This window comes from Augochlora pura, chromosome 10 (assembly GCF_028453695.1).
Source record: "Augochlora pura isolate Apur16 chromosome 10, APUR_v2.2.1, whole genome shotgun sequence".
Classification (NCBI taxonomy): domain Eukaryota; kingdom Metazoa; phylum Arthropoda; class Insecta; order Hymenoptera; family Halictidae; genus Augochlora; species Augochlora pura.
In genome coordinates this window covers 4,085,462-4,105,057 of record NC_135781.1, presented here as the reverse complement: position 1 = coordinate 4,105,057, position 19,596 = coordinate 4,085,462, and the positions used below count along the sequence as shown (strand labels likewise).

The window sequence follows — 19,596 nt, the reverse complement described above, 5'->3', positions numbered from 1 at the left end:
CGAAGATCGGCAGCTGCGTGAAACGTTTTTTCCCGAGGCGCCGAGTGTAATGCCGGGTACGTATAAGTATATACGGGCAACACACGACGATGGCATCCGTCCTGATTCGCGGTCCGGATCCGGCATAGCTTTCTCACACCTACTCAGCAGAAGATAACGCGACAGCTGAACGAAACCGATAAAATGGCACGGCCCGAACAGCCAGTGTTGGCGAGTGATACAGAGCCGGGCTGCGTTGGATGGATAATTAGGTGCATGCAGCGGCGCGAGTATCCGCATGCATCTCTCCCACGGGGAGGGGAGAAACGGGAGAAAAGGTCCCGGTGAACCGACGTACGACAAAAGCATCCCGACAGGACACGGTGCAGCCGGATCCCGGCTTGTATCCTGGCTGGACGGGTCGTCGGGAACACGAACGCTATATGCTTTCATGGTTTCCTAATGGAATTGGATTTTTTTTCAATCGAATATGAAAGAATTGTTAGAATCCTCTCTAATTGACAGAGTGCTGAAAAAAGCCGACGAAACTATTCTTTTATGCTCTCCTAATGTAATTGGACTTTTAAGTTGAATTCGATGAAAGCGATGTGTTTATTCTCCACGAAGTCGATATTTGTTGTCTATAATAAATAACTATAGGAATTTTGTAAAGCGAAGAAGAATATAACAGCTTTCTGGAACCAGCCATGGCATCTTTAGCCATTTCATATACTCGATTAAGCATTTGCATACACATAGCGGCTCTAAGACGTCACTTAAAATCGATAAACCACAATTAAAAGTCACTGTTTCGTTACGAAATTTATTTCTACCGTGTTAATCGTGTTTCATAAATTTCTGTACAGATATATGCGTTCTACTTTATCTGCATACAAAAGGGAAGCATTCATGTGGAGTCCGAGTACTATAAAAATTGTGTCAAAATGCGTAGCATTTTGTAGGTTTTATAGTGGGAACAGTATCGAGTGCGAGGGTTTCTTTAATTTTCATCAGAACTGCATGAAATAAGCGCCTTGCCCGACGCATCACTTTCACAGCTGTAATTTCGGATTTCGTGAGCCTACTATGCACTGTTCGGAGCACTGTGCGCGACGGCTGTATTCGATGGTCCGTCGGTTCCCCTCTGTCTATGGTTGGATCGAGACGGTTCTGTATCGAGGCGCAGGCAGTCAGGCAAGCGGGTAAGCAAGGCAGACCAGCAGGCAAAGCAGGCAGAGGCAAGTCAGGTTAAACAGGCAGGCAGCACGCAGCAAGGCAGGCAGGCAGTCGGCAAGCAACGACGTCGTTTTGCGTCGGCGCGGCTCCCTCGATGGTCTGGGCGATGTTGCCGAGTTTCCATGCGCCGACGAGGAGAACGAGCACCACGAGGAGAGGCGAGAGTCGGCCGTGCTGCGATCTCGCAGTCAGTTTTTGCCTTTGACACGCGACGGACGGCGCTGGTCGTGTCGCGATGCCCGAGTGTGTCATGTGACACACCGTACAAGAGTAACCACTGGTCGCTGCGGCACACACACGCAGACAGATAGTCGCACGGTTCGCGCACCGGGCGAGAGAAAGAAAGGGAGATATAGAGAAAGAAAGATAGAGGGAGAGAGAGAGAGAGAGAAAACGGACAATAGCCGGGAATCGAGGAAAGGAGAGAGCTAAGACACGGTCGACACCGAGGAGCAGAGGATACGCGAAAAAGCGAGCTCGTGTTGTCAGGGTGGTGTGTGCGCGCGCGAGGGTGCTTGGTTGCTTGCGTGCGTGATTGTGTGTGTGCGTATGTGCCTCCGAGCGTGTGGTCCTTCGGCGTGCATGCGTGGCTAGCGTATGTGCGTGCGGTCTCTGTTCATTCACGCGGCAAGCCAGCGCCGCTGATCCGGTCTGGCCGTCGTCCTCGAAAGCCGTCGCTTATTTGGATCTCTCGTTGACGGGCCACCTCCATCGTTTTCTATCCCGTCCGAAACAACTTTTCGAGGCTCCTGTACCGCGGTAGTTCCATCAGACCGCGAACAATTATGTTACCGGCTCGACGCGGCTACATCAGCAACACCACTGCCGCAGCCGCCATCAGCAAAACAAGCAACCTCGGTACGTCCGTAAGACACTGGGCCGGATTTTTCGCGAACGGTTAAGAAAAACACCGGACACACGGGCCCCGCGGAGCAGTAGCCGCACTGTCCACAGAGGGGGAAAGAGGCGGAAGAGGGCAAGACGGCGACCATCGCGCGGTGTGTATCTCGCCATTGTCCGCGGTCGGGAGACACGTACACGCTCGCGAACAGCACACGTACACACAAAGAGAAAGAGAGAGAGAGACGTACATAGAGACGCTGTGTCGGCGCCTCGCGGCTTTGATCCTCGGTAGGTAGGTAGCAACCAAGGCAAAGAGGACTAGGTTTCTTGTTCCTTTTCGAAAATCGATCGATCTGTTTTGTAGAGCCACGGGCTCCCGATGGTAACCACGTGGTGTAGGACTTCGGAAGATACGTAACACCTGCGTCACCGCGTGTACCAGTGAAAGTGCAACAGGACTAGGGAAGAGTTGTCAATAAAAAGAAAGAAAAGAAGCAGAAGAGGCCACCGGAAAGAAGGGAATCGTCGGTCTAGGATCTCTCGAGGATCACAGTGATCAGGACATGGGAGTTGTTGATTGTATGCGTGAAAATCGTCACGTAACAGCTCATAGGGATGAGGGAGCGGGTTTCGGCGTGGGATCCGTGGTGGTGGTTAATGATCGTTCTGCTGACAACGGTACGCGTCGCGGATACACAGGATCATCTTCAGCTGCAGCAGGAACAACAGTATCGTCCGCCGGAATCGACGACGTCCTCGTCGCATCCTGCACAATGTGCCACGGGTTGCGAGTGCGTGGACGACGGCAGCAGCTTGTTGTGCACGGATCGAAGCTTCCTCGGGCTAGGTCTGCCGGGCCAGGCCGTGAACGTCGCGCTGAGAAATGTCCGTGCCGCTATCATACCGGTGGTGGCTCTCGAATCTTCTACGCGGCTGAAGAGCTTGGTCTGGATATCGAGCGGGATCGAGCGGCTCGAACCGGGCGTGTTTCGCGCGGCAACATCCCTCGAGCTGCTGAACCTAGGTGACAATAGGCTGACGGAACTGCCGTCGGACGTCTTCCATCCGTTGCGCCAACTTCAGTACCTGAACCTCACCGGCAACCGATTGACCGTGATCTCCCGGGCGCTGTTCCAGAATCTGGAGCGCCTCGAGGTGATCGGTCTGTCACGTAATCGCTTGTCGGTGCTTCCTTTTCAAACGTTCGGCCAGTCGAAGGGGCTGGCGCGACTGGACCTGTCCAGCAATTTGTTGGTGTCCCTGCCGGATCACACGTTCAGGCCCAACATACGGCTCAAGGAGCTGAACCTGTCCGGCAACAGGCTCACGAAGCTCCCGCCCCGTTTGTTCTCCGGCCTGACGCAGCTCAAGATACTGGAGCTGGCGAACAACGAGATAGAAACGATACCGCGCGGCCTATTCGCCGATCTCACGTCGCTGCAACGGCTGGACCTGGCCGGGAATCCGATCACTCGCCTGTCCGGCGCGACATTTCACAGTTTAACGAATCTGCGATGGCTCAGCCTCAAGCATCTACCGATCACTGTGCTTCCAGAGAACGTGTGGCGGCCGGTCCGAAAGCTGCACACCTTGCTGCTGTCCGGCGCGAAACTCGAGATCCTCCGGAACGACGACCTCAAGGGCTTGGAGGAGCTGGAGTCTCTGGAGATCAGCGGGAGCCCGCTGCGAGAGATCTCGAGGCGGGCTCTGGATCGCACGCCCGCTCTACGGAAGATTGATCTCCGTGACAGCAATCTGACCTTCCTACCTGCGAACGTCGCGCAGCTCGCTGCTCTGACCGAGCTGCAGCTGCACGGGAACCCGTGGGCCTGCGACTGCCGCATGTTCTGGTTCGTGAAATGGGCCGAGAGCAAGGAACATCTGCGGACCGCGTTCCGCAGCGGGTTCCGTTGCGGCGACGACGAGATCGACGTCGCCGGCGATATCTTTGACACGCTTCGTTACTTGAACTGCACGGCGCCGGTACTGGCGTACAAGACACCCGCTCAGCAGCACCTATTGTTGCACCCGGTGCTGCTCGAGTGCGAGTTCAACGGCAATCCCACGCCGTCCATAACGTGGGTCACGCCGAAGCTCCAGGTACTGCACTGGAATCCAGATCCAGCTTTCCCAGACGCTTTTGTCGAACATTCTCCCGTGCACTTCTGGGAACAAAGTCTGCCGTTCGTTGACGATGGTCGCGTTCGCATCCTCGAGAATGGATCTTTGTACATCACGACGTTGCTCAGGAAGGATGTTGGACAATACAAGTGTTTCGCAGTCAATCCGATCGCCAATGCGACCACCTATCTTAGTTTGCAGATGAATCCGATTACGTTACACAAAATCAAGATGCTCAGTATCCTGGTCGGCGCCGCGTGCGCCGCGATCTTTCTTCTCCTAACGCTTCTGGTGCAGCTGCTGCGGTACATTCTCATCAGGTGAGAGCGCCCTTTCCATCCATCCATCCGTCCAACCACCCGTCTATCCGTTTCGCTTCTTCCGTTGCACTTGACATTGCGATCGACGTTCGCATTTATCTGTCGGTCTTCCTTTGTCGTTGATTTCGTAATCTCGCTTGTTGTGAATACCGACCGATGAATCGACTCTTCCTCTCCTCGTTACAGGTGCGGCTGTCTAAAGTGGTGTTCCTGCTGCAGACGCGTCGGCGCCACGCCCAGGGCTAAACAAATCTACCAGATGCTGGACAGCATCGAGCAATACAAGAGCCAGCAGCTGGAGAAGCTGCGCGAGAACTACACGCAGCAAGTGCACCGGATCAAAGAGAACTGCGCCCAGCAGGTCGAGTGGATACGCGACAACTACGAAGGTCAGATGAGGCATATCAGAGACATTAGGGACTATGGAACGAGCCATCTCACGGCGCTCAGAGATCAGTATTACGATCAGGTAAAATCATACATCCTAGCAAGATTCTAAACCCGGAAGACCCCTCGTTCAAAGACAAAGACACACACACGATCACCTCCGAAGAACGTCTCAAGAAACGTTGTACTTTCTATCCTCGCGACAGGTGAGGAAAGCGCGAGACTACTCGACCAGCCAGCTGAACTGGGTGCGAGAGAACTACGTCTTCCAACGCAACAAGATACGAAAATTCAGCGCGCACCAGGTGCTCAGGCTGCGCGAGAGCTACAAGTACCAGCAACAGACGTTGAACAAGGTCCTGGAGAACCTGCCGAGCTTCTACTTCGACAACTGTCGCAGCGGCAGCTGCGGCAAGAGCGACTCGATGGTGTTCGACGGGAAGGAGGACACGTCGTCGGTCCGGGTGGACACGTACTTCAAGGCGAAAATCATCGACCTGGCGAACGGCGCCAGCCTGGAGGACGTCAACAGCGAGTACTACACACCGACCGAGCTGTCTTCGGCGAGTCCGCACGGATGCAGCAACATCCTCGAGGGGATCCACATCAACTACATCGAGGATAGCAGGCCGCCGCCTCCTCTTCTGCTGAACGGCATTGGGCCGCACCAGCTCATGCTGCACAGCATCGAGGAGAACGGTAGCACGCTGTCAGTCTACAAAGACGCGGACCAGATCAAGCCAGTGTTCCGGGGCCTCAGCACCGACCTCCTGTCCAAAGAGCCTGCTGAAACCTTGGACCTGCTGGCGCCCAGCACCAGCATGCCGGACCTACCGCGCGAGACCAAGCTCTAGGTCTCTTCTAGGCCACTTCTAGACGACGCGACGGGTGTGTGTGTGCTTTTCGAGGGTACTAACAGAGAGACGGACTAGAGAAAGAGAGACTGTTTCGCGAAACGATCGTGGATCTTGGATCCGTACTGCCACGCTGGATCACAATGCGAGACAGTACACACGCATACACAGAAGTGCCTCTACACCCGGTAAGTGTGGACGTAAACGCGACCCGAACTGAGAGAGTGAGAGAGAGATAGAGAGAAAGAGAGATCGGCGGTACCGTTATCAGATCGGAGGAGAGCGAAAACCACTGACGACGACATTATCGTGACCTTGCGCTGACACGCAGATCTTGTGGACACGACTCAGACAAAAAAAATACTCGCGGACAGCTTCCAAGGACTCTTCCGTGATCCATGACTGACCGACCGACCTTGCAATCTGTCCGCCTTACCAATTCTTTGTCGAATTTATCGCGAGTCCACCAACAAATTGATCCAATATGATCGACACGGTTTCCACCGACGAGAAACTGGGAGGATGCGCTAAGCAGAGAGTGTGAGAGAAAAGAGAGAGAGAGAGAGAGAGAGAGAGAGACGCGAGAGGATGTAGCGTTACTGCCAAATAACGTGAGCCAACGTCGCCGAAGTTAATCAGGCTCGCGAGGCTCGAACAATCGAGGCAGCGATTGTCTAGTTGTCAATTTTTCAAGGACGCGAGACGGCGACACGGCTCCGATTATTATCCTCCTGTAAAAAAAAACGAGCGAGCGCGACATCCGAGCGAAAGACTGACCGGCGATCCCACACGACGTCGACGATTTACAACCGACTGATCGATACACACCTGAAACACCTTTTTGGAAACACCGGCCGACCGTATGTCCGTCGTGTTTCCGTTTTCGAATTTCTGCGCTTTCCTTCACTCTCGCCCTCGCGCGAACACGCAAACGCGATCGACGTAGCCCGGGGCAGCCTCGACACGCTTTTTTCAAACCTGTTTACTGTCTAGCAAAATGGAACTTGTTCGAACGATAGAAATATATAATTATTCAAAAAAAAAAAAAAAAGAAAAGATTAAGAACACTCGTGGACCGTCATTCTGCGGAGAAGCACGTACTTAATAACCAACGATCTAGCGACATTAGAGAGAATCTCGGCTGTTCCGATTCCAAGGGAGAATAAGAAGAGAATCCGCGGACTAGGTTCGCGAAAGACGAAACGTTTCCTAGACACGTGCATCGTTCGCCTGGACTTCCGTGGTCGGAACGCGACGGGGTTACGAGTTAGAGTGCTTTGTCGAACGAGACCGTTCGTAGAAAAATTCCGCGAAGAGAGTAGAACGCTAGACAAGAGAGAAAGAGAGGACCGGTGTGTCGGGATGATTGTCGTCGGACGAGCCACCCATTCGCTGGCGTTAAATAGAAGAATATTCTAATCGCGGTAATCGTCGTCGCGAAGGTACGATAATGACTCTGCAATTTATCGTTTAGATAGCCTAAGCCATCGAGCGCGCGGACGATTTCTTTTCCCCCACCTCTATTGCGTGCGTGTCCGTCGCTGTTACAATAATCGCGCTCGACGAGCAGGAAGAGTCGAATGGAAAAGTCAGCGAGGTGAAAACCGAGAGCAGGATTTTCCGGCGGATTCCTCCGAGGCCCAGGGGAGAGAAAAAAGGACGAGAAGAGAGTTGGTAGCCTGGCGTTCCCGTTGGAACAGAAACGAACTAGAGCAACGCCGACGCGGCCGTTCGCCGGCGGTTTGCTCCGCTTCGCGCGCGTTTCGTTCCGGCCGACGATAGCTTAACTCGCTCAGATAATCTTTAAACTTTCATCCGGCAGGGAGAGGAGAGAACTCGGCCCGTTCGTTTTACATTATCTGCGCCGACCTGGCGGCGCTTTATCTCTCTGTGATTAAAACCAGGCGGAAAATAAAATGGCGGAGCTCTATACACCGAGAGCTCCCCGTGTATACATACGTGCATATTACGTGTATTACTACGAATACGTACCATACATATAATACGGATACGCGCGCGAGTAACACCGATATCATCGTACACGCATACACACGCTCAGGTGTCGCCGCGGATTCCTGACGAATTATTTTTCGACTGCGAGCGGTTATTCATCATTGTAATCGCGTGCGATGGGAACGCTAAATACAGTATAAACATCAACCAATCTTATGTAATTGTCTATCCGCGAACCGGCTCCATTCTTCAGTCGTAGCCGCAGATATTTCTCAGCCGCGGAGCATCGGTTATTTCTCTCATCGAGAAGTCACAATTTAATTTGTTCCGGGTTTTTCAATCCCTTGCCCTATGATTTCTTCAAACGCTTCTCTATCGTTCACACGATTGCTTGTCCGAGGAAGGAAATTTTATGTTTATCGTCTACCATCGATTTATCCAAGGATCAAATATGCGTAACGAGGAGATGAAATTTTATGACTGACTCGCGTTGCTTCACGAGCATACGAGACTGAATTTAATTAGACCCCCCCTCCACATCATTTCTATTGCATGTAGACTGCGAATTTTTATGCGAAATAAAAAGTTAATTTCTTAATTCTTTTAATTGATTTATTATTTTAAATTGAAGCTATTCATTTTGACCATTAATGCATAAAATTCGCAGTCTAATCGTAAGCTATGCACGAATTAAAAAAATTTATCATATCCTATAAGAGTTCTTATATTTTCAATAATTTTAAAATAAAAGGTGTAAACTCGGTTATCTTCATCGTTTTTTTTTTCTTTTACACAGCGAAAGAAACTAATCATATGTTTTATAATCCTGTTGGAGATATTGCAGGGCAAGAGATCATAAAATCGTTAAAACGTTTCCGAGCCGATCGATTCAATTTTCTAATTGCTTTGGTACGATTCCGCAGAACACGGTGCAAGGTTCTTTACACGTTCGATTGAAAGGCTTTTTGCCACCTGCCGATCGACATCCGGACAGGAAGATGAGAGAACGGAGACAGAAATCGAATTGCCCGAGGTGTCCATCCGTGATACCGTCTTGAGAAGACTACATGTAACTGAGTCACCGCATCCGGGTCGAAGAAAAACGCCGTCTATTATTATGTTTGCTTCGCGAATGATTCTCTCGTGTCCTAGCCGGCCCATAAAGCAACGCTGCGTGCCCGGCTTTTCTGCGAAGAATCGCGCGGCGTCTAATTACGTTTCCCGGCCCGTGGAACTTTGAATTCGTGGCAACGGCGCTGCATGCTGCACAGAGAGCCGCGGCAGTTTCCGATTTTCTTTTCGCTCCTGTTCTATTTCCCTCCTTTCCCTGCCCCATTCTTCTCTCGCGTCCCCACCAGCGAACCGCGATGTCGAGGCGAGAGTTAAAGCTGCGCTCACACCTGTAGAATCCTCCCGCGACTCCGAGTCTTCGAGCAACGAGATATCCCTTCGAGTTCTGCGTTCCATGGATCTCTTTTGGAAAATATCGCGAGTTACGTGGCGACTGAGATCCACGGACTTCAATCTAGTTAACTATGGAGCTAGTTAATTATGAGACTAGTTAACTATGAATCTGGTTAACTATGAAACTAGTTATCTAGGAATCTAGTTAACTATGAATCTAGTTAACTATGAATCTAGTTAACTATGAATCTAGTTAGCCACGAATTTAGTTAACTATGAATTCAGTCAACCACGAAGCTAGTTAATTACGAATCCTAGTTACCTATGGATTTTATTTAGCGCCACGAATGCCGCGTTTCTCAGAAATAGAAAACAGAATAATCAGTCTAACGATTGTTTTAAAGTGCTTCTCTATATTCGAGCGAGCGTTGTTTCGAAAGTACACGGACAAGAAACTTTACCTAAAAAGCAACGTTTAATTTTAGAAAATGCTATCGGCTTTGGGAAATCGAAGCATCGATGCACGTCGTTGCTAGGCTTGATAAGACTCGCTGAACTGCATCGAGATTAACTGTCCAGATGAGAATCCCGGAAGATTTTCCACATATACTGTATCAAATATCGAACAGACACGAGGAACAAATCAACGTACAACGAAAAATAGTTTGCACGAAAACTTTACATTTCTCTAAAAGAGAACAAAGATTCATTTCGAGAATCGTGTATGAATGTCATTGTTGGAATGTATAACACTATTTTAATTATCTATTTGGACTTACTTTAAGAAAATGTCAAAAATCTTATCAGTAACGTTATCACAAGAATAAAATCGAAAGTAATGATTCAAATTAGTATTACAATGGAGCTCTATCAGTGTCTCCCATAAGTAAATTGTTCATAAAAATAAAATGAGATATAGCGAAGTTCATATTAACGCAGAACTCGATCGGTGTCTTATTTTTTACAAAAATAAAATAAAGACAGGAATTCGTAAGATAGCGAAGATAAAATGAGAAATAGCAGAGATTAAAATTTAGAATAACGCAGAACTCGACTGATATCTTATTTTTCTATAAAACCGAACGCGGAGATTCGGGTGCGTTGAACGGTAAAAATAAAATGAGAAACGTAGAGATTCAAATTCGGGTTAACGCGGAGCTCGATCAGCGGCATTACAATTCTGTTCGATTCGGAATCTGGGAAGGATAGTTGTCTATTCATCGAAAGTCGATCGTGAGTTAAATCGCCAGTGTGCACGCAGTTTAACGCATGCAGCGTCGTCGACGTTATTTTTGGATCGGTTCTTCGAGATAAACTTTTATCATCCCTCGAAACTCGGAATGGTTACGCGCCGCGGAACGTGGGCCAGTCGCGTGTCGAGGAAACCATCGCCGGGTCGCATTTAGACGAGCATTTTCCGATCCGAAGGCCGTACGCTGATCAATGGAGCATAGATCCCGGCGGTAGATAGAAGAAAGGACGGAACAGCGGCGAAGACGTGTCGAGAATCGATTCTAACATTTGCGCTTCTGTGTATACTTGGAAGTGAAGATAAGAGGCCGAAAACCTAGCGAGAATCTAAAGAGAGGTTGGGGGAAGGCTGTGAACAAATATGGCGATAGTAGGACTTAATCCCGTGTGTTTGTCCTCGAACCAGTTTCAAAAAATGAGCCGGTGCCTGGAATAACGAAACAGTTTCTTTCAAAGGTTCCGCTACATTCTCGAGCTCGTTACGCAATTGTCATTCTCAAGAACGACGATACAGAGAGATAACCGATTCTGTGCGAACATGACGCGTTACCGAAGGCTATAGAGACTGCTGCAGGAAGAATGGAAGCGGCAGAAGCAGTCTCCTTTCATGATCCCTCTGCGTTTCACTGTCTCGCCGTGTCGATATTCCCGGAAACAAGACAGTGCAAAGTGGTTAATTCCTCGGGACCATAAAGCAAAGTTCGAATCTCAGCACGGTTGTGTATTAAATGAAATTAAGAAACCAGAAATGGTTTTACCAAAGTGTTCGATACTCTCGTTGCTTCAGTGTGTCGTCAGAATCGGCTAGGTAACTAATGGGCGCCATAAATTAAGGTTTAGGTCAAGAAATGTTACCGCGAGGACAAGAGCTGAGACCTAGCCTGCCGCTGTGTAAAGCGGCCTGTTCTTTAAAAATGCTGAAGCGGACGGCTACTACGCTAGCTACGAGCCGGCGAAAGAAACACTTTTTTATAATAGTATTGTATTCGCTGCCTCACCCTATCGTTAATTCCAAGTATACGCTAGGCGAACTTGTACGCGCACAAGGACGACGGTTTAATTTATGATATTCGCCGTTGTGGCGAGCGTGGTTTCGTTCTGCACAAGGTACCGGCGATCGATCGTTCGTAACGCCTCTGTGATGCTAGATTCTGGCTGCGGTTTATTCTTAAGTAGTCCATTCGATCGATGTTTCAATTCGAAATTTGACGCGGTCGAGTTATGGCGCCGTGTGTTCCAGGGAAGCCAGGCTTCGGGGTCGGAACTTGAATTTATGTTATCGATCGGAGGTGAAGCAGCGACTTTTTACTCGGGAGCCGGGGAACGCCGTTGTTCCGTATTCAATTGTATCGGTTCGCCCGCGTGATCCGGGATACTCGCGGAGGAATGCTTAAAAAAAGAACGCGCGTTCCGCGCTCGAACGCCGAACGGTTTTCGTCAAATTTCACTGACGCAGGCGTCGATGCCCGCTGCAAAACCGCGAGGCCCTCCGCTCAAATGACACAGTGGCTCTCAAAATGTCGCAGGATAGCTTTTAATCCATTGCGTATACGACACGCTAAATGCGAATATTTTCCTCGTTTCGTCTCAATCGAAAAATCGAATGTGCGATACATTCAACTTATTAACACATTAACTTATTTTCAACTTAATAAAGCGATTAAAAGATACAGTTTAATTTTGTGATTTCTGTTTCGTACAATTGTTTTCAAAAATTTTGATCTTGCAGAGAGAACCGCGGTTTCGTTATCAGAATCTGATAATAAAAATTAGCAGAGATATAGGAGGAAACAAAAGTTCTCTCGTTCTATCAGCGAAATCGTAGCGCAAGGGATTAAAAGTTATCGCTGAGAACTGCTCCTTGTAATATCAGTTTTCTTACATCGTTTTGGAGAGCGAGACACGTCAATTGCTTGGCTAAACCAAGGAAATCAGCATTCTGCTACGTTTGAAAAATTAGAAGAATTAAGAACCGCCGCATCATCAATTGATAATAAATACCATGGCACAATGTAACCCGACGTTGCTTAGAAAAACCTAGTGGGACGCGGTCTGGGTCCATTTTGACCCGACACGTATCTGGATCAAGCAGCCAGTACAATTTGTTAACTAATTCTCAAGAACACGCGAGAGAGAGAGAATTGGCGTTGTGTAAGAATTTGAATAAGTCTACCTATGGCTGCCACGAAATCGTCAAAAGCGTCCATTTGGTGAGGGTTCAATTAGGCTTCGGAAGGTCGCCCGACCGGAATCATGGCAAACGACGGTCTAGCCCATAGTTTCCCAACTTCTCTGGATCGTGACAGCCCTGTCGGTATTTTGTATCATCGACACCGCGCTCTGATGCATTGAATCAGTCGCAAACGTCTCGAATAACGCAACTATTTCATTTTAATCTCAAAACGAGCGACTTATCGATTACGAACACTTACAAAGACCGAACACGATACAAATAAAACTGATGCAAGATAAAAATCGCGATCCACTTGAGTACAACACAGTCTATACCAATGTCCACTTAATAAACCGAGACAATTATTCGTTGAATAAAAAGCAAATGAAAATCCTTAAAAGGAATCGAGTTATAAAAAAAAATTATAAAAAAAAAAATAAGCGCGTCAAATTTAAAATAATAGACTGATTAAGAGAACGTATTGGAATTGTTTTGAGAAAGATATTTCTATCTTGGCTACTGTTTGTTATAAGGGAAACGTCTATTTTGCATAAAGATCGACAGTCGCAGCTGTAGTGTTCGTACAAATGAATTCATTCGAGTTTCAACAATTTGGATGGCGAAATCAAATAAACTGATGTCAAAATAACCTACCCGTCCGTTCGGAGATCTAATTCTAATCGAAAATAAACGAGGCACGATAACTGCCTAAAATTCTGACATCCTTCTAGGCGCCTGTTAGGAAACTATAGGCTAGCTGGAAACACGTGCGTTCACCGATAATGCTGTCCTATGGTTGCTCGGAATGATCCTCGGATCGGACCGCGCGATTAATCGTTACCGTTAAACGGTCGTTACCGCTGTTAGGTAAATGAGCTAGCTGGCGACAGACGTACTTTATCAGCTCGCCAGGAGTTGGCAGCGAGCTGAAATACCGCGCGCAGTTCGTCAGAAAGACGAACCCGATGTGCTCCGCGCGCCTGTGTGCGCTATATTTTGTTACGTTAGAATACTACTCGAGCCGCATAACAATTTTTATCGGTCATCTGAAGTTCCTCTATACGATAAGCAACCGATTAGTCGCGGCGCTTCGAATGCTTTCCGTAGTTACTACTTCTCCGTGAGTCCCACGGGCCCCTATGGGACCCCCATAGGGCCCTGTACGCGATGAACTCGAACCGCTCATTCTGCGAACGCGTCCCAGGCGTTCTACGAAAGTTTTAGTTAATTAACGTATACCGGATTGACGGAGAAGTTTTAAGAGTTTCGAGTTCCTCGACGCTAGAATTTCTGGGCCGACAAGATGGCGGCCGTCGAACTTCTCGCGCCTATTGAGATTATGGTAATACTTTTCTGAGGAATTAGTTCGGGTAGTTAATTCAAATCTCGCGTAATATGAGTAAATACAGTCTTATTATTTTTGTCACGTTTTTTTTTTTTTAGGGAAGATACAATGAATAAAATTTTTTCGAGCGGAATAAATCATGTTTAGATTTTATAAAGTGAAATTTGAGATGATACTTTTCGGATAAGTTGAAAACTGATGTAAAATAGTGCAGTTTCGTGGGTCCGTAGGGCTACTGTTAAACGGGAGCAGAAATTCTACGCGACTCCGCAAAATGACGTAGGATCGCTTAAAATGGCGCATTCCATTGTGCAGCGCCAATATTTGAAAACGGAGCCAGCGATTAACAATTGCGAAAAACTGTGAAACTTTTCCGACAATTTAATTCCACTGTAAAATATTCGCGTTGATCTAGTGGAGCCTCTGTTTCGGGCCTGTTGCGGACGGCTCGAACGGGAGCTTCAGAATGCAGTCGCTCGCGAATCTGTACGAGCCGCGTGAAATGGAGGGAAGCTCGCTTTTTAACCTGTTAATCGAATTTTGTTCGAACGAGTCTCTTCGAGGCGAGTGACGTTAATCCGAGGGAAGAGAACGCGACGAAAAGTTACCGACGAGTCAACTCGTCCTGCTCGATTAACAGGCCGAGGCAGATCCTGTCAATAATCTCGTCTCTACCAGAGAACCTAATCACTGTGATGTTCGCATGTCAGCTGTTCAGACAAACGATTCGAGTCGAAAGAATTGCAACAACAAAATCCAAGTGTTCAAAATAATGTTTATAAACTCTGAAGGTTCGTGCAGGTTTCAATTGTTCGCCCAGTAGAACTTCACGGAACTTTTTAACAAAAAAGCACGAACCCTTAATCGACCTGTTTATCCGATCATACTGTACTGCATTTAACGAAAGTGTATTTATCAACGAACAAAATCCTGTATCGATTTAGCGAATCAAAAAAATTCTGAGCACAGAATGGAGTCGATTGTATAGATCCCTTGCAACCGCAGAGTTCAATAATAAATAATTGCGGTTCAACAATATCTGTAGATACTGACACGGCGAACAAAGTCTAAATGTATGCTGGGAAAAATAAAATGGCTAGACCCGGCTTGAGAAAACCGCTTCATTATCCCAGTGGCTCGTTCAAGCTCTTCCGCGAGCGACTGTATATACAGGGTGATTCATTATTGACGACGCGCCTCGCAGGGATAAAGCCTCGTTTAAAAAAAAACGAGTCGAAGGTCGAAGCTAAGATCTTCAATAACAGGACTTTGTTTTTGAGTGGCTCCATCGGGGGAAAAAAAAACGAAGAAAACATGCGCAACCATATAGCACATTCCTATAATCTGATTCGAAGTTAGCGGGTAAAAGGAATATTCAGATTAGATTTTCTCGAAACGGAGCCAAGTGCGAGCAAACGTCACTGTCAACGTTAGATTCATACTTCTTTGGAGAATCATCCCTGTCGACCGTACCACCAATGATGACCCGCCATTACGTATAGGGTGGGTCAAAAATAGAGTCGCATAATTCTACAGGAAATAACTCATTCGAATCAGGGTTCAAATTATAGAAGATTAAATGTTAAAAGAACAGAACGCTACTTTTGACCCACACTGTACACCTTTATTTTTGTAGAAGCAATGTCCCCGTTATGGTAAATTCGAGCGTCCTATCTGTACACGTTAAGCGATCTTTCTATTCCTGTTCCTATATCGAGAGGTGGAAAATCATGGACGCCACGGTCGGCGAGTAGATCACGGATTTTCTGCAGCGAAACTCCCGAAACTCCCGAAACAGATTCGTGTCTCCAATTGCGCAAGACGCGCAGGGCAAAGTCGTTGAATGATTTTACAATTCAAATGGTAGCGCACGGCCCTGCTGCAGAACATTTCAGATGATCTATCCTTCTTTTCCCCCCCGCGATCAATTATGATTTCCAACAGAGACATTTGAATACATGCTCAATTTACAGGACAATTAATAAACGGGTTTCTTTAACAGTCTGTATTTTATTCGACCCGCCCTTCCATGAACATATCCGGAAGAATTGTTTAAAAAAAAACGGAGCAAGAAATTGCGGAGAATCATTAACATCGTTTAACGAGAACGAAAACGCGTTGATGAAGAAACGAAACGCGGCTGTGCTGCTGCACTTGCTGACGGAGCAGCGGCAAGATGATAATGAAGCTAGTTGCGCCACCTTCGTGTAAAAGATTTTACACTCATGCTTTCATTTTTATTTTATTCTTATATCCATAATCAGTCATTGGTAAATTATCGGGCAATTGGCTAAAGTGTAACTGACACGGATAGATTAAATATCTTGTTAATTTTTTTTTTTTTTCTAATTATTCGGATGTCGGTTCTAACTATGTCAGAGAATAATATGGTAACTAAGTGATGTTATTGACACACGATAGATAATGTAAATCTTGTCTCCTGAGTAAATATGAATGGACGACAATGTTTTCTATGATACACTGTTCGCATATTGTCGTCTCATACAATTATTATTAATCGTTGTATTAAGTAATAAACAAAAAAAAAGTCGTACATACCTTTTCTTGCGTCCGATTCCAAACAATTACGCTGTGTCCACTGTTGATCAGGTTTTTTACGATGCCGCTACCCATGATACCCAAACCAAGGAACCCAAATTTCAAGGTCGACGGAAGGATGTTTTTCTCTTTAAGGGTTTGCGACAACGTTTCCACGTCTAAAGGCGGTGTCACCTGCCGTGCAAGGTTGCAAGATATTAAAAACATATTCTCTGAAAAATCTGACCGATTTTGTTTTAAATTTGATTAATCATAAATTGGGAAACACTACATTAATAGCAATGAAATAAAACGTACTTGATAAAATCAAAAAAAAATTATGTCTAGATAACATCGTATGTTTGATGTAGTTTATATAATGCATAAAATGATACAATTTTTTTTTAAACAAGAACTTTATAATTGCGTACCCTTCTTATTATTTTCGTAGAAGTGTCACAAAAAATAAGTATTCAATATATTAATCGCACATATAAATAAGATAAACATTTAAGAGCAAATATTTGTAATATAAATTGTGGGTATAAATTAATTTTATTCCACAGATTTTTTATAATAAAATTAATCGAATTAAATTTACGTAATTTTTGTAAAGATTGAATTTATCGTAATTTCCACAAATAATAAAGGGTATGATAAATATGTTAATCAGTCTATCATATTCACAAGATCTGTAGTTATGTTCATACATACGATACTAATCAGAACATAGTCCAAGTTGCAATAAAAAAAAATGTTATTTTAAAAAAGATATTTACTAAGTAATCTCTTATTTATTTGATAATTCAAGACAAAAGTTAAAAAAAAGTTTCTGTTTATAATGTTGTAATAGGAACAAAGTTAACTCTGGGCAGAAAAAAATAACAATAACAAAAAATATTATGCAGCTGGTAATATAAAAAGGTGTTACTTTATTTTTTACATTATAAATAAAAAAATGATTTTATCTGCTAAATAATTAAATAATAATATATAAGATGTACTTACAGGTCTGGCAATATTTGCAGGCCTATTAAGGAGTGTCGATCCTGATTTTCTAAGTGATGTTGAATGGTTCATTGCAGGACTGATGCTGCCTACTCTATTACTGTTACTTGTACTCGATTCTCTGCGCTGCTTTTTAGCTGGACGGCGAGCATCACTTGCACTGGTGTCCAGTCTTTTGGTTTTTGGTGTTTCCTGAATGAACAGTTTTATATTTATTTTGTACCGTGCATGAACGTATATACAACTGATCTGGTTTTTCTATCGTAGCCAACAATGACAAAAAATTGTGATTTATAATATGAACCTAACCTTACGAGGCTTAGGAGTCTTTACAACGCTCTTCTCCTTAGACATACTCTCTTCTTTAAGTCTGTCAAATAAGGAGTCAGGATCTAAGCCATCCTCAAACACCTGAAGCAAATAACATTGCCACATAGTAGAATTTATTTTATTTAGAAATCGTAAGCTTAGCAATTTATTTATGTTTTATGATATAAGTAGAAAGAAGAATGAATTGCAAGAATTTTATTTCCAAATGTTATCTTTCATAATAGTTAGGTAAACATATACAAAATCTATTATGTCTTTATCATTAAATAACTTACCTCTCCATTGGCAATAAACTCTTCTATTGCCTCTACTGCATCTTTAAATGCACCGGCTTTACTAGATTTTATAAGAGTCTCTTTGTATTCAAGATATGGTTTTATATTGGACTCCTCTATCCATGCGCTATAAGAAATATTACATTAAGATTAAGCAGCAATAATACATGTAAGCTGAAATACATTATTCAAACTTACTAATTGTTTGTTCCAAAGAAGAATATACATTGAACTGGCCCCTTCTTAGTATTCGTTGGTTTCTTTAAGTCCTTTGAAGGATTTGACACCTTAAGATGTCATGGGGAAGTTAATATATTTTATTTTTGAATATACTTTTTTAATAAAAGAAAAAGCGATATGAAACAGCCATACATTTAAAAAATAAAGTGTAACAATCATATTTTCTATAAGTAAACATCCCATATTATATGTACATCAATTAAAAACTAACTTGGTATTTCTCTATTTTAAAAGGTACAAATATAACTTTTATAAAATAAAACTCGAAATATTAACTTAAACATTACATATTTCCAGTTTCTGCTATCGCTTTAATTCATCATATTAAAAAAAAAAGGAATCTAGCACACAGATCATGATAAATATATAAAAACATTCGATCCGAACTTATTCGCATAGAAGGGAAATCGTAGTTGCCGCGCGAATTATTTTCAACGTCTACTCAGTTTATAAATTCGAAAACGACATCAAAATTGTTACTTGTTCGTTTTCCAATGAGAAGTAAAGAAGGTAGAACAAGTTCCATTCGAATTTAAAAATATATAATGTAAACATAAAAGTTTTACTCCATCTCGGAACATCGTGGCAAAAGTTGTGAAATCGCGGAGCGTAATTTAGGTTATATTTTCGTAGCCTGCGCGCCAATTTGAATTCGAAGGTCGGGTGTGGCGGGAGATATGCGATGCGGGCTAACAGTGGTGTTGATAAGAGTAAATTACGGATTCGTTCGCGATTCGAGAACGTGGAATTCGAAAAAGAAGCTAGGGATCAACGCGGAACACGTTCCCGCCAAATATGATGGCCGCGTTTGACTTCGTGGCGCGTACAGTCAAGCAAAGTGTAGTTAACGCGGAACCGTTAGCAGTCAACTCGCACTTACCCGGCCAGGCCAAGGCGAAAATCCCTTCATCTTCGCCCTGAAATCCATAAAGACATCGATTAGTAATCACTGGCATATGGGTCACACTACTTCTATCAGAAGCATTCAATAATCAACACATTGCAAGTACGCACCATACTAAATCACCTAGTTTGAATACCTCCGACATTACAAAACTCTCTGACTTGTGTCACGATCGGCAAGCGACTGACTGACTAGTAGAGCGTCGTTTGTGCATGACGACGTGATCCAAATTACCCCCACCACAACACGTAACTCAAGCGAGCGTCCCTTTTTCTCGTTTACATTTTTATTCTTAAAAGCAACGCTCTTAAATGTATATGCGCATTCGTTAATCAAATAAAGCGTATTGTATTTTATAGAATTTGTGATATTCAATAATCAGTAATTCTAAATCTTGTGTTTCCGGTACAAGAAGATTCCGGTTCGTTAAACTCC

At 45.1% G+C, this 19,596-nt stretch overlaps 2 protein-coding genes across 4 annotated transcripts in view; one reads left to right on the top strand and one right to left on the bottom strand.

Moving 5' to 3' along the window:
* Positions 1 to 19,368, bottom strand: part of Ndf (Nucleosome-destabilizing factor) — a 47,392-nt gene extending 28,024 nt beyond the window's left edge. Inside the window, exons 1-7 of one of the 2 annotated variants that reach the window (XM_078192941.1) lie at positions 19,272 to 19,368; positions 19,138 to 19,174; positions 18,216 to 18,304; positions 18,018 to 18,144; positions 17,722 to 17,823; positions 17,413 to 17,604; positions 16,426 to 16,599 (exon numbers count right to left, since the gene is read on the bottom strand). In XM_078192941.1, coding sequence (XP_078049067.1) covers positions 16,426 to 16,599; positions 17,413 to 17,604; positions 17,722 to 17,823; positions 18,018 to 18,144; positions 18,216 to 18,304; positions 19,138 to 19,174; positions 19,272 to 19,306 — 756 coding nt within the window. In that variant the 5' untranslated portion in view covers positions 19,307 to 19,368. The remainder of the gene's footprint in view (positions 1 to 16,425; positions 16,600 to 17,412; positions 17,605 to 17,721; positions 17,824 to 18,017; positions 18,145 to 18,215; positions 18,305 to 19,137; positions 19,175 to 19,271) is intronic. The other variant, XM_078192942.1, reaches the window with a different exon arrangement.
* Positions 1,308 to 6,796, top strand: LOC144476241 (uncharacterized). 2 transcript variants are annotated; one of them, XM_078192940.1, is made up of 4 exons: positions 1,308 to 2,346; positions 2,423 to 4,499; positions 4,686 to 4,968; positions 5,093 to 6,796. In XM_078192940.1, exons 2-4 carry the CDS (start codon positions 2,674 to 2,676, stop codon positions 5,738 to 5,740), a joined length of 2,757 nt encoding a protein of 918 aa, XP_078049066.1. In that variant the 5' UTR covers positions 1,308 to 2,346; positions 2,423 to 2,673; the 3' UTR covers positions 5,741 to 6,796. The 2 variants fall into 2 exon arrangements, with proteins under 2 accessions (XP_078049066.1, XP_078049065.1); XM_078192939.1 differs by having other exon boundaries at positions 1,308 to 2,350.
* Positions 19,369 to 19,596: the final 228 nt, after the last annotated feature.